The sequence below is a fragment of the Spea bombifrons genome, chromosome 4 (genome assembly GCF_027358695.1).
Source record: "Spea bombifrons isolate aSpeBom1 chromosome 4, aSpeBom1.2.pri, whole genome shotgun sequence".
Lineage (NCBI taxonomy): Eukaryota > Metazoa > Chordata > Amphibia > Anura > Pelobatidae > Spea > Spea bombifrons.
In genome coordinates this window covers 106031530-106045719 of record NC_071090.1, presented here as the reverse complement: position 1 = coordinate 106045719, position 14190 = coordinate 106031530, and the positions used below count along the sequence as shown (strand labels likewise).

General features: G+C 45.8%; 2 protein-coding genes across 2 annotated transcripts in view; one reads left to right on the top strand and one right to left on the bottom strand.

The window, feature by feature from the left end:
- The window catches only part of CACNA1A (calcium voltage-gated channel subunit alpha1 A), a 74914-nt gene extending 65432 nt beyond the window's left edge, over window positions 1-9482 (top strand). The window contains exons 39-46 of the mRNA XM_053464950.1: window positions 288-388; window positions 941-1050; window positions 2052-2190; window positions 2457-2570; window positions 4731-4769; window positions 6209-6407; window positions 6652-6863; window positions 8054-9482. Of these exons, the coding sequence (XP_053320925.1) occupies window positions 288-388; window positions 941-1050; window positions 2052-2190; window positions 2457-2570; window positions 4731-4769; window positions 6209-6407; window positions 6652-6863; window positions 8054-8584 (1445 nt within the window). The 3' untranslated portion in view covers window positions 8585-9482. The remainder of the gene's footprint in view (window positions 1-287; window positions 389-940; window positions 1051-2051; window positions 2191-2456; window positions 2571-4730; window positions 4770-6208; window positions 6408-6651; window positions 6864-8053) is intronic.
- WDR83OS (WD repeat domain 83 opposite strand) overlaps window positions 1-14190 on the bottom strand; it is a 123356-nt gene that overhangs the window by 37037 nt on the left and 72129 nt on the right. The window lies entirely within an intron of this gene.

Below are 14190 nucleotides of genomic sequence, written 5' to 3'. Positions count from 1 at the left end.
GCTAATTATTTAGTTGAGAGTCTGTATCTCGGGTACCTGTACCTGTGAGTTGAAGTTCAAATGACTCACAAGCTGAGATGAACTTGAGTTCATCGTCCCGTTTAACTCGATTTGCAGAGAACGTTAAAGTTGCTGTCACGTTTTGGTGAGGAGTTATGTCAGTCGGGGTCCTTAATTCAAGCCCTTTAATTGCTACCGGGCCGAGGACCCAGCTTCGTAAGCTTAAAGTGACGGCCATTCTCTCGCTTATAAAGTGGAATTCCTTGTATTACTTTGTCGTCTGACAGCCACTGACCTCACCGTGGGGAAGATTTATGCTGCGATGATGATCATGGAGTATTACAGACAGAGCAAAGCCAAGAGACTCCAGGCGTTGCAGGAGGAGCAGGTAACATCAGCCGTCTCTTAATGAACTATTTATCCCGGAAAATTCCTCCTTACCTCTAGCAAAACTGCCCCTCGCTAATGCAAATAACAGAAATAATACCTTTTTAAATTATATTAATGTATTACAATACATTGAAACTTATGTGTAAATTTTCAATTAAAAAAATAATTTGTAATTGGTTTTGGAATTTTCTATAAGAGATATAAACCAGTATTGGGTCAGTCATCTCTAAAGCGGATTGAAATGTATCTCTGTCGGTCTTCTCGCCGGGGCAGGCGTAGTTCTATTTAATGGATGGAAATAGGGCGAGAAGAATTGTGCCCCTCGCTGGCATTCTGAATCCAGCACTGGGTTCTACGCTCTGACCCTGTCTTGGTTTAAAGAAGAGAGACATCCGCAGCTAACTTTATATATTTGGACAAACCTGAGCAAAACAATCAGATTTAGGTCTAGCCGCCAGACCTTTGGGAAGTACGCCTTCCCAATGTGTATTGGCTTCCATGCACGGTTTAGGGCAGCCCGTGATACATGTGTCCTCCTTGCTTCATTCAGAATCGGACCCCGCTCATGTTCCAGAGGATGGAGCCTCCTTCGCCCACGCAGGATGGGCTCCTGGGACTGAATGCTCTGCCGTCTTCCCAGCAGGAGCCAGGAGGGGAGATGTGAGTGAAGTCAGCCCTGTGTATGGCTGTATCTGCCAATCCTCGCACCCGCACACGCAACCTAAACAAGAAATAATTACATTAAAGATACATTGAGGGAATTATATAAATGAGAAAGAAGATCCAGCCGACTGCTAATAAATATTAAATCATAATAAATATTTCTGTTCGGTTTTCACAGAGGTGGGTGATGGGGAAGTTGTTAAAAGAGTTTTGGAATGTCCTGTCAGACTTGTTTAACCTGTCACCGTTGTCAGGAGTAGTTCCAGAAGACTGGAAGCTGGCAGTTGTAGTAGCATTTCATAAAAAAAGGTAGCAGGGAAGACGCATCTAACTACAGACCAGTAAGTCTCACGCCAGTAGTTGGCAAATGAATGGAAACCGAGCTAAAGGAAAGGATTGTTAAATATCTGGAAGTAAATGGTTTGCATGATCAGAAACGGCACAGGTTTTCTACACAGAGATCCTGTTAAACGATCCGTGATATTATAAATCGTGTTAACGGTATGATATGTCATTTATGTCTGCAACAGGGTAGACATTCTGGGCAGAATACGTTTGTTTTTTGGGTGGAAAATGATTTAAATAAATTAGAAGAATGGTTGAGAGGGTGGCAGCTGCAGTTTCATATTGATAAATGTAAAATAATGCACTTGGGGCATAAAAATACAATGGCAAAATGTAGCATTGAGGGCACTTACTTAAAGGTAATCAGGCAATGCAATAAATGCATCAGAAAAAGCAAGCAAGGTGATGGGTTGGATAGATAGAGGCATTAGGGGCAGATCTCTGGGTACAGTTCTGGAGATCCCATCTCCAGAATGATATTGACACAGTGGAGAGCGTTCAGAGGAGGGCTACAAAAACGCTGATCAGGAAAGACTAAGGGATCTCAATATGTTCAGCCTGGAGAAAGAAGAAGGGGGGGGGAATATGATAGGAACATTTAAATACTTTAACAGAGTACAGGATCGTTCTAGGTTTCTATCCTCTTTTCCCAGGAGTATACCTGAGGGTGGTATGAAGGAAAGCCAGTCCTGGATGACCCAAAAGGCCCAACAAATGTTCCGTAACACCGGCACCTGGAGCCCAGAGAGGGGGCGCACACAAGAGAACACCAACAGTTGGCCGAATTCTCAGGTCAGTAAAAATCATTCATATTTATTTTACTTGATTTCTTATCTCTTTTTTTCTTTCTTTCCAGTCTCCACTTCGCACAAAGTAAGTGTGACTACAGCTGGATTAGCCGGCTTGACCAGGTCCATTAGAAGGGAAGGCCAGGCAAAAACTCCCCATAAAATCTGAAAGGATAATTTCTTGGAAGGGTTTGGGTATTCAGCATTACCAGGAATGATGTCTCATTCAACAGCGCTAGGATTGAGTCTCTTCCCATTCTCGTTTGACAGTCGGTGGAGATGAGGGAGATGGCGTTAGATGGTTTTTCAGACAGTGAACAGTACCTGGTGATTGAGGAACACGGGAGAGCGTCATCCATGCCGAGACTACCGGCTGACAATCAGGTGAGTGAGATTCTGACCTATGTCTCTGCCTTTCCACACATCAGACAGAAAGGGCACCAAGACTGCACTCCACAAAAAAAGAGAATAACAAAACTAAACCATGGACTTAATACTTGTTGTGTCTGTGGGCCCAGAGAACAAAGATCAGGTTTACTGCCCAAACGAGACATAGTACCTAAGCAGAGCCTATCCTATTTTATACAAACCTGGACATGCCACTGAGGAACTGGACACCATTCACTGGCCAACACAACACATCGACCCTCAGAACAACACGAACAAATCAACACCAGAAGCTCGCCTCTGCCAAGGTTTATGGAGATCTCATTTTCTTCACTAGAAACTCCTACAAATTACAAATGTAATGAAATCTCTCACTCTCTGAATGTCTCCCTACTTTCTCTCACGACCATTACCACGTCTCACATCTTCTTGTTCCTCATCTTCTTGCTCTTCTCTTTTCTCTCTCTTCTTTCTTCGTCCGCATCACCGCAAACTTCCACCAAAATGGCATCGCTTCCAGTGACATCCTCTCCCCTGATTTGAAGGGTAGAGATAAAGGACATTACCAGAAGCTCCGCCATTTTCACCAAGATAACATGTGTAATCTTGGAGCTTTATGTGACATTGGAGAATCTAGGAGAAGACGTCACCGAAAGCTCCAATCAGGGGAGAGGACATCAACAGAAGCTCCGCCATTTTTTCGGAAGGTTATCGCAGTGGCAGAGCTTCTGTTGATGTTGATGGAGGATCAGGGAGGAGTGGACATCACCGGAAGCACTGCCATTTTGGTGGAAGTTCGCTAAGAGGTTATACCCGTGAAGATGCGGAAAAAGAAAGAAATGAGAAGACAGGAGAGCAGGAAGATGTGAGACACTGAAGCAGAAACGGTCGGCAGAGAAGGTAGCGAGACATTCAGATGTCTGCACGAGAGAGAGCGTGAACTAAAATCATTGCGTGAGAGAGTGAGAGTAAATATGGGCGTCAGACAACAAATTGAATTCCCAAAATTAAAATGGGCCCCGATTTTCGTCCAAAACGTACGGGCAGAAAACTTAATTCGCTATCCGGAAACTAATTGGTCAAAAATGAACTGAAAATTTAGTCTTAATCGTTTTTGACCCATTTGCACTTTTTTCTCCAGTTATAACCAGGTCTATCTGCACTGAGCTAAACCGCAATATTTAATCTCTTAACAAACGTAGTTATTTCCCACAAACATTCACACTGATTGTTATACTGATGGACTTAAACAAAGCGCTAACCTACTGTCCACTAAGATTACGACCAGCGTGGTATTGGCCATAAACAGCTATAAAAAGATAAAATCAAAATTAAAGGGACTCTCCAGCCATCAAATGTACTTTAATGCATATGATAGGCGAGCGTCACCTTATACCCTACATGTTTTCATGTAAATGTATAGAGGGACTCATCGGAGTGCTGGCTGGCAGGAGATGCGTTCAGCACGTTACCGGTGCGCATGCGCAGATAATTACCTCCAGAGCTAGCTCGTATGAACATTATAATGAACATTATTTAAATGGTTGTTTTTATCCTAGGGAACCCATTGGGCATCTACAGATAGTAAATACTGTATTGTCTAGCAGTGGCCCGTTTCTCCAATAACTGGTGCAGAGGACCGGCCCCAGGCACATACAGATCTTGGGACCCCCGCGTGATTTCTGACCTGACGGGGGCAGCCAAAGTTTAGCTCCACTGCCCATCTCTTTTCGGGGTCCAGAGGCACCGGTCACAGGGCCTTCCTTTAACATTTGCTTTTTCAGACCTCTGAATTCTAACATTCCTCCTTTGTGTTCTTGCCCCTTCAAGTCTCCCCTCTCTTTGTCTCTCCCCTGATTTAACACCCCCCATAGTTTCAGGGCTGGGGCTATGACACACGTGGTGTTACCCGGGAGGACTCCATCCTCCTCTGTCTCTGTGTACCGTGTCCTCTCCTTGTGGTCAGTGTATCGTGTTCTCCCCATCTCTCGCTAACACGGGACACTAGATTTATGAACGTGTCGTACTGCTGTTAACCTGTGTTCTCTTTCTCTCTTTGCCCTCCTGTCTCTCCCCATGCTATCTGTCTTACACTGCCCCGTGACCTGTCCCTCCCGGTTGTCTCTTCTCTCCCCTCTGTCTGTTGTCTTGTTGTAGCCGCGAAGGAAACCCCGCTCCAGAGGAATTAATCTCAGTGTATGTAATATCAATAATGTGTCTTCTCACGCACTCCGTGTTCCTCTCTCTCACTCACTCTTTCTCCCTCTCCATTTCGTTTTTGCTCGTTCCTCTTCCTCCATCTTTCTCTCTCTGTCCGTCGGATTGTTGATTGCATTCCAACTGTGTTTTCATCGTTGTGTACGAAGTAATTGTCATTCGCAACAAACACAAATGTTAAGTAAGCCCTTCTGTCCTTTTGTGTCTGTAAGTCCAAGTTGTTATGTGATGCAGCCCCCGTTTATCTATTGTACCGCGCTGCAGAATATGATGGCGCTATGTAAGTCGTTAAATAATAACGCATACCAATAAGTACAAATACCCACATGTAAATGCCTTCATACACAACAGCACCTGTCCGTACATCCACACGCTTTCTCACGTCACCCGTGTGTAACGTCATGTCTTTAGTATGTAGTGCAGATCTGTGCGGCCGTAGGACACGTAGCACGCGTGTAACCGTACACAGGGTAATAAAGAAGCCTATGAAGCTAAGTCCGATTCACGGGTGGAAATTCCCGGTAGCCCGTAGTCTTGGGGCCGGCATGAAATGCTTTTAAATAGATTCCCAGCGTTAGATGAACGTGTGAGCTTTTATTTAACTGGCTGTTTAGTAAATTTAGGGATATTCAGGTTTGAAATTCTGCCCCATAAACCCCCCCCCCCCGGAGCGATGTTAGTTAATTAAAACAAAATGTTTTAGCGGAATCCTCGCATTCTGTTTGTGTTCTCTGAGTGCATCTAAAATAAATAAGGAGTTCCTACACCTTCTTCAACTGCTTTACCTAAAGGACAGACCTAAAAGTCACAACAAAGAGGTTTATTACCCAGAGAGGGAGTTGGAAGGAGAGCTGCAGTTTCATCTCACTGACTCCACTTCCAACGGCAGAATTTATGTTGAGGAATTATTCGTGAAAATACCCGTCGGAATGCCTTACTTGGTTACATAAGCAGCCTTCAGAATTTTTCAATGTCAAATAAAAAGTGTCCCTCCGTGGCCATTTGAAAGGTTAGGGGGGTCCTGTGCACTGTTGAGACCACCCTAGCTGGATTTGGTCATCTCCAGATTACCGCGTCCTTTCACATCTAGTCGAACTCTCCTCAAGCAGGTGGTGCGTGAGACCCTAAAGAAGTCATGGAACCGATGTGGCATATAAATACAAATCCCACATTCGCTTCATTCATTTCAACGTCTAAGAACATTCATTCGCTTTTTAAGATATATATGTATTTGCCGCAGAAAGATTTTTCTCTTGCCCCTTGAAATTTCAGATGTCCTACAACCGAGTTACAATAATAATGCATTGAGACATCCCGCTGTTTCCATAAATCCATAAAGTCATAAAATGTGTATATAAACAGTGTTCATTCAATTGTGTGAATAAAATGCATTATATGCCCCGAAATTTATTTTGCAGACAATTGCAGATGGAAGCCCCATGAAGCGGTCCACCTCTATGCTTGGCCATTCCCAGGCCAGAGGCATTCGACTGAATGATTACTCCTTGGAGAGGGTGACGCCGGAAGAAGGACCTCGTCATGGGCATCAGCGCAGGAGGGAACGGGGACACCGGGTGTCTGAGAAGTCTCTCAACCGATATGGGGATCTAGAATCAGGTGAGGGCACCTCTGCTGGGAAGGTCAAGAAATAAGATGGTTTAAAACAAAAGAAATGAATGAGGGTAAAATTTAATGGAGATAGAACTGTTAAATATTGGAAGGAATTTGAGGAATGGAGAGATGTCTCATTTTGATCTCGGTTATGGCCTCTAGTAAAATATTAACTGTGGTCACGATGTCTGCTCATCACATGGTCGAACCTGTCCTACACAAGTCTTTTCTTTACCCCTCCCCCCCACAGGTCTTGGCACAGAACTCAGCACTACAACGCAGTCATGTGACCTGCCTTCTGAGGAGCGCGGACGTACCCGAGACCGAAAACATCACCATCATCACCACCACCACCATCATCACCACCACCACCACGCCGGCTCCGATCGGGAGCGCTTAGACTACGGGAGGCCAAATTCACGTTCACCGAGTGGGGGCAGAGACTATGCCCCACACCGACAGGTGGGTCACCCCTTCTCAGAGCCATCACATGGAATGCCGTGCTCGTGTTTTAGTGTAATGAGGAAAGTTTGGGTCGTGCTGTGACGAATTAACCTAAAGATCTGTAAATCTGTCAGCTGCATGCTGTTTATGGGACTAGGTGCGACATTAGGGGGACCTTTGTGAAGTTAAAGGGGTACCGCACTAGAATTGGGGTGAATCTGGAGGTTTTGCAGGTCTCCGCCAGGGGAGGGTTGTATATACCTATATAAAAAAAAATCGCCCTTCATCTTTTACCCCTTTTCCACTTTTTTCTCAATTCCTCGCCTTTGTGGTATTTATTTTTGGTTGGGAGGGGGTGCCAGTGTGACGCCCCTTTGTTTCATGTTCCCTCCTCTCTCTGGTGTTGTTCCTCCCTCTACCTGCTTCCCCCCTCTTGCTGGGGTATCAGCTTCCCATACCGCCATATTTCTCCTGCTGCTCATATCTCAGAATGGGATTTCAATTAGCCCTACTATTAACTGCTGGGGGGGGTGTTGGGGAAGAAAGGGGTAGTGTGGTTGGGGGCTTTATCTCTTTTTGTTGCCACCTCCTGCTTTGGTTGGATCTTCTGTCTCTACTCCCTGCTTGTTTTTGCTCAAACTGCTTGTTCCTGCACAAAAAAACTTACAGAAAATCCATCTCTCTTCCACTTTTTCCGTTTTTTATTTTTGTTATTATTCTTATTATTTCTTGTCGCTGTGGCATCCTTACCCTCCTAACCTCTCCCGAACCCCACCTTTATCTGTGTGAGGGCGCCTCTGTCCCTCCTTGCCTCTCTCTCGACCCACCTTCTTATACCTGCTTCTCTGGGATACGTCCTATCTACACACCTCATCATTCCTGTTCTCTTGTTGTTTTACTTCTCTGTCTATTCTCCTCCATCACTTTTCATTCATTCGTAATCATTCTCTCGATTGCTCTTGGCGGTCGTCTCCCATCCCTTTGATCTCCCATCTCTCTCTTTTGACATTTCTTCCTCTTGCATTTCTTATTCCGCTATCATCAACCAACCCTTTGTCCTCTTACCCGCCATCTGTCATTTCTCTCTTCACTCTGCCCTCTTTCTCTGTCTCTTCCCTCTTGTGTCTTGTGTACCACTTCCCTCGCGTGTCTCCTCTTCGTGTTTTCTCTCGCTCTTGAATTCCCATTTTGTTTGGATTTTTGTGTAGGGCAGTAGTTCAGTGGATGGCAGCCCCGTGCCCTCAACCTCTGGGGCCAGCACACCCCGCAGAGGAAGGCGACAGCTGCCCCAGCTGCCCCCAACCCCTAGGCCGCGAGTTACCTACTCCCCGGTGGTTCGCCGGCCTGCCAGCGTCTGCTCCCCCCAACAGCAACAGCAGAGCCCTTGCAGAATGACCAACCCCCTACAACGGAGATACCCCCAGTGTGACAGCCACGCAGGAAGCAGCGAGAGAAGGGCCACACACAACGACTCTCCTCGATCCCACCGTCACGCCAGGGGACATTGCTCTGACGCCCCCCGTGCTGGATGCAGGCACAGCGGTCCTTACCGGGATTCCTCCTATGAGGGCCCTCACCCCTGCGACCAGCGTTCCTCCAGGACTGCCGACCCCGGAGGGGCACCCCCAGTTTCGCCACACGGGCGCAGGCTGCCCAACGGCTATTCCCACGGGACCCCGCGACCCACAAAATCTCGTCACGAACGTTACAGTGAGAGTGAGGAGGACGACTGGTGCTAAAAAAACAAACAAATATATATATAAATATATACAAATATATCTATATATATGTTTACAGGAAACAAACAAAAAAAAACTTCAATCTAGCAGGGAAATCAAAGACACGTCTGCAAAAAGGAGTGAGATTGGGGGGAGGAGAAATACATGCCCCGGAAAAGAAAAATACAAAAATCTCCACCAAAAAAAAGAGAATCTTCCTTTTTATTCCCTGCGAATTTTTTGGGGGGGAAAGGAAGGATGCCCTCGCAGCATGCTTTTTATAATACAATATATTTTGGGAGGGCTTCTGTACGTTGGAAGAAAGTAGATGACACTCAGGAGGATAACATGTTTACCGCAAACCTCCCCCCTTCTCTCTGAGCACCTCCTCGATATGTCAATTCTGAACCATTTCAACTGGTCGAATTTCCCCATCTAGACGAAGAAGAAGAAGAAGAAACAACAAAAAAATAAAAAAGAAAAACGCAAAAAATGGCGTTAGAGTTTCTAAAAAGCTGCTGAGAACTTTTGGAAAAAAAAAACAAATGTACAAAACATGGTATTATTATTTAATTTTATTTTTTTTCAATTTGTATTGATGAGTTTTATCATCCAAAAGATTGGATATAACGTGTGCCGGTTAATGTTATGGAGAGAGCACGCAGATGCACACACACACACGAGTGTTTAGCGCTCATATTTGTTCATATTGCCTGCGGAAATGAGAAAATTAAAAAAAAAAAAACAAAACAAAAAAAAAGGTTGGAGAAAAAAAAAAAAAAAAAAAAAAAAAAGCAGCATTTGATTAAACATCTGATTTTTTGCTTGAAAGTCCCAAATCCGAGACATAAAAAAAAAAAAAAAGAAAATTGCGTTGCTTATTTTAAAAAAAAAGCTTTTTTCCGACTTTGTTTGAAAATGTTAGATTCGGAGTGTGGCGGATGCATGAATATTATAAATGGCAAAAAAAAGTGTTAAATATACATATATATATTGAATTTTAAAAAAAGGGAGTAGAAGAGGGCAAAAAGTGGAATCCCTTCCCAAGTGGCGAGCTGAAAATTCCTTTCGACACAATATTATTTTTCCTCCAGCATGAAAGGGGAGAAAATGGAAACGAATATTTCTAACAAGCGAGGGATTGTTTAAGTTAAGAGGGTCTTATCACCTAAATGCAATAAGCCAGAGGTAGCACGGCAGTATTAACGCATTCATTGCAAAGGATCCTGGCGGTTGTCGTCCCGACAGCTTGGTCGCCGGCTTTACTTGGGCTCCCGAAAAGCAAAATGTCCCCCTGGCCGAGCCGCGTCCCTCTCCGGACTCCACTTTTCTAAAGCTGGAGACTTGAATCTGTTTATTGGAAGCGGACATCCAGATAACTACCCCTGGGGGGGGTAGAGAATAAGATCCAGGGGCAAATCTAATGATAGATAAAGGGACTGTTTGATGGACGTGGTGCATGGTGGTGTTGCAGGGGGTTCTCGCGCCCGCTTGTTCGTTCTCACGTGGCATGCAGCAGTTATTTACTCTAATGTGTGATGTTTTAATTATTGCGGGGTGTATTCACACGCCAATGTACGGTCAGCGCCCTTTACAAACCAGTAAAGGGGGGCTATCGGTTTACAAATCATAAAGCATGGCTTCCCGGCATTTCCTGCCCCGTGCCGCGCATGAGCAGCCGTCTGTTGAAATGGTTCGTGGCGGGGAAAGCCCTGTCCCTAAATGTCAAAAAAAAAAAAAAAACATAACCGAGGTGTGATTAAAAAACAGATTTGTAACTGCATGTCCTGCTCGGATAATACCCACCGCCTGGAATCGTTCATTTACGTAAATTCCGTCTTCCTTTTAAGTCGAGATACCCCCGCGTGGGGGCCGCGTGCGCAGAGACGGACCCGCTGCGGGCGTGCGGAGCGAGCGATGTACTTTCTGTGAAAGTCCGAGGGCCGGATGTTTCTCTTAGGACGTGCATCCATTCCAGTCCGTATTAAAGCGAGTGTTTGGCTGACCTCACTGTCCGGTCGTTATTCCCCCCCGGCGCGTTTATCGAGAAACCTAGATCTTTGTTGCCAAATTCCGAAACGGGCGTGAGAGTCCGGGAGGGACGGGGCGATGATCCTCCGCGGCATATTCCAGGTCACGGGAAGCTGGAGGACACCACTTCTGGTTATTGTAGGTTCCCTTACATGACCTCATCCTTTACAACAATGATGTAAAAAAGTCACTTAAATGCTGCCGGTGACATGACGGGGGGGGGGCAGGAGCCACATCAATGAGAGCACAAGGACTTTGGATGTTCCGAGTGGGACGGACGGACGGACGGACGCAGGGAAACCGAATTCTCCTCCCCTCCTCCGCTGAAACTATGCAGCTTTCTATATTAACGAGCAACAAAGGCATGAAAACACGTGTAATAAAGCACTCTGCCTGCACACGGGTGTGGTTAGAGTGATGTATGCACGTGTAGCGATAGGCACCGCATGTTCTCGAAAGCGTCCCTTTAGGGCAGGACGCGGGGGAAGCGCGGATGACGGGACGCCATGTTCTAAAAGGATGGAGCGCTGACCCTCCCCGTTATGGCCTTTCTAGCTGTAGCCGCGTGCTACGGCCGTACTGATGATGTCATCTCCCCGCGCCACACAGAGGTTCAGGCAACATGGCCGCCCAGCGGGTCTGTAACACAGGCTCACCATGTTGCTCTTCCCTTTGACGTTTATTCCCAACGTGGCGCTTGTCTTCTTTGCACTAAATAAACGAAGCGTTTTCCATCGCCTTGCGAGAGGAGGGGGAGAATATAACACAACTAGGAACTCAGGTCGCAGATTATTTCACGAGGAAGTCTTCTGACGGGCGCCGATCCCATACCGCCCTCTCTCTATATATATATATATTTATATACCGTAGATATATACAGGCCGCAGGCTTAGCAGACATGGCCCTGTACAGACGCGCCGCAGCACAAATACCTCCCTATTTTCACTTCTTTGTATTTTATTTCTTAAAGAGGTCCTGACGAGACGTTCGTGTTTGATGCAAAAGTTGCCTTGTGAATAGAGGGTTAAACGGCACGTTTTGGGGGATATTAGGGGGAAAGGAACGCATGCTTCCGCCTGGCATCTCCACAGACTCGCACTGCATGTTCGTATATATTACGCAGCGACGCGTTCCCTTATTGTCGTTAACCCCTTCCGCGGCGATGGGAAGCCCCTGATTGGTGTAGAGGAAGCGCCTGCTGCTTTGCTTGTAGAATAAAGTAAGGGTGAGTTTGGGCTCACGGATCGTTTAATGGGGAAGGTACCACAGTTCATGGAAACGTTGGATTTGATGGCAGATGAGGAGCGTTCGGCCCGTCTTGTCCGTCTGTCTTCTTAGATTCAGGAGCCGTATGTCTATCCCAAGCACGTGTAAATGCCCTCACTGGATTAGCCGCTACCGCTTCTGCTGGGAGGCTGTTCCACTTAATCTAAATCTCAAATATGTTTACAAGGGGTGAGTTCTTAAAGCCCACCCTCGGCCCACTCTTCGCGATATATGTCCTTGGGGTCCTACTTGGCCTATTAAAGTAAAATGTGAGAAAAGCCCAGGGGATGATGACTGGCATCCTGTGCCGGTGTCGCCAGTTGAATATATAGAGGGGGGGGCGTTAATCTTACGTTATAGGGTGTACAGGAGGGAAGTTTGATTTAAAGGAGGAGAAATGTTAGAACGAGAGGCCTCAGAGGCTTAGATGGAATATACGGAAGTTTTACTTTATTAAGTGGGTGGTAGATGAGAGGAACAGCCTCCCAGCAGAAGTGGTAGAGGCTAATACAGTGAGGGGATTTAAACATGCATTGGACAGACATACGGCTCCTGAATCTAAGACAAGATCTTTACAGCAGGAGAAACGGGCGACCAGACGGGGGGCCGAATGGGGCCGATCTGCCGGCAGATTCTCCGTTTCTTTCCAGTGGGAAGATGTATCCGGGTTTTGATGATAACGGGAATGTGAATCCCATTATTAAACTTTACGCCCCCCGTTCACGCGCCCCCAAGACTACGCCTCTGCTATATGTGGTGCAATGTTATGGAAATGTAGAAAAGTATTATTTTTGTGTTATAAAAGAGTCTATTGCCAAATTTTATTTATCGTGTAGCTATAGAATATTTCGTCTGTACAAAGAATTACACAGATTACAGGGCGCGACGTATATGACAGAGGAAAATACAAGGTGTGGGGCCTCAAAAACCACTGTACAACTATTTTAATAACGTGCAAAGTTAAAACGTATTTAAAAAAAAAGAAAAAAAAAAGCAAAATCATCTATTTTTGGACAAATTATTATTTTACTGTTATATTTACACACATTCTGCGAGTCTCGTCAATGAAATATTTTGTGTACTCATAGAAATGATCTCAGAATAAACATCAGCTCGCCACTTTAAGGGAAATGTTTTTCAAATTAACCCCTTCCTTGCCAGAGGGTCCCGCGGGGGACGCTTTCACCGCCGGCGTTGCACCAATCAGTGCGATGCTTTCCCGCCCGCGGCTATCTCTCGGCAGGGGAAGGGTTAATGAACCAATGACTTAAAACACACACACAGAAAAAAAAAAAAAAAAAAGGATTACGTGGTCACAATTTCAATGAAAAAAAAAAAATGGCCAAAAAATAAAAAAAAAATGGCCCTGATAAATGCAAAGCTGATAAGCTCTTTTACTTTTTATCCTGCCATTTTTTTTCCTGTTTGATTTTAGAATAAAAAAAAGAAGAAAAAAAAAAACTATCAATAAAAACAAAGATGTTTTGATGCATTTTAAAAGAAAAAAAAAGAAATAAATAGTAAACTGCTTTACACGGTTGTTCTTACAGGAATCCTTTGTTATTTGAGAGCATTGCGGGGCGAGTGCGAGTGTGAGTGCGAGCGTGAAGATTAGTGTGTTTGGTCGGAGGGTTAGCAGTCGGTCTCCAAAGAATTGTTTTTATTGATTCACATAGCTCTGCCGTATGCCCCGGCGCTGTACAATGGCTAAACAGTGCATTACGTAACATTTTGGACCTACAGAAAATATAGGTGAGGAGGGCTCTGATCCATGGAGCTTACAATCTAGAAGACCTGCTGTTACAGGCCCTCCTAAGAGGGGCATTTTATGATATTTTTTAAAAAATGTAATTTTATCCATTAAAGCGGGAGATTCCCTCATTCTATAAACCTCAACAACTTCTAATACAAACAAAATCTGCCAGACAGGGCCGCCATCAGGAATCGTGGGGCCCCAGGCTTTAAGTCTTTACTGGGATCCATGCCCATCCCATTACCCCACGCCCATCCCACCTACCCGCCCCACGCCCATCCCATTACCCCACGCCCATCCCATTACCCCACGCCCATCCCACCTTCCCGCCCCATGCCCATCCCATTACCCCACGCCCATCCCATTACCCCACGCCCATCCCACCTACCCGCCCCACGCCCTTCCCATTACCCCACGCCCATCCCACCTACCCGCCCCATGCCATTGCCCCACGCCCATCCCAGCTTCCCGCCCCACACCGATCCCATTATCCCACACCCATCCCATCAGCCTACGCCCATCCCATTACCCCACACCCTTCCCACCTGCCCCGCGCCCATCCCTATTACCCTACACC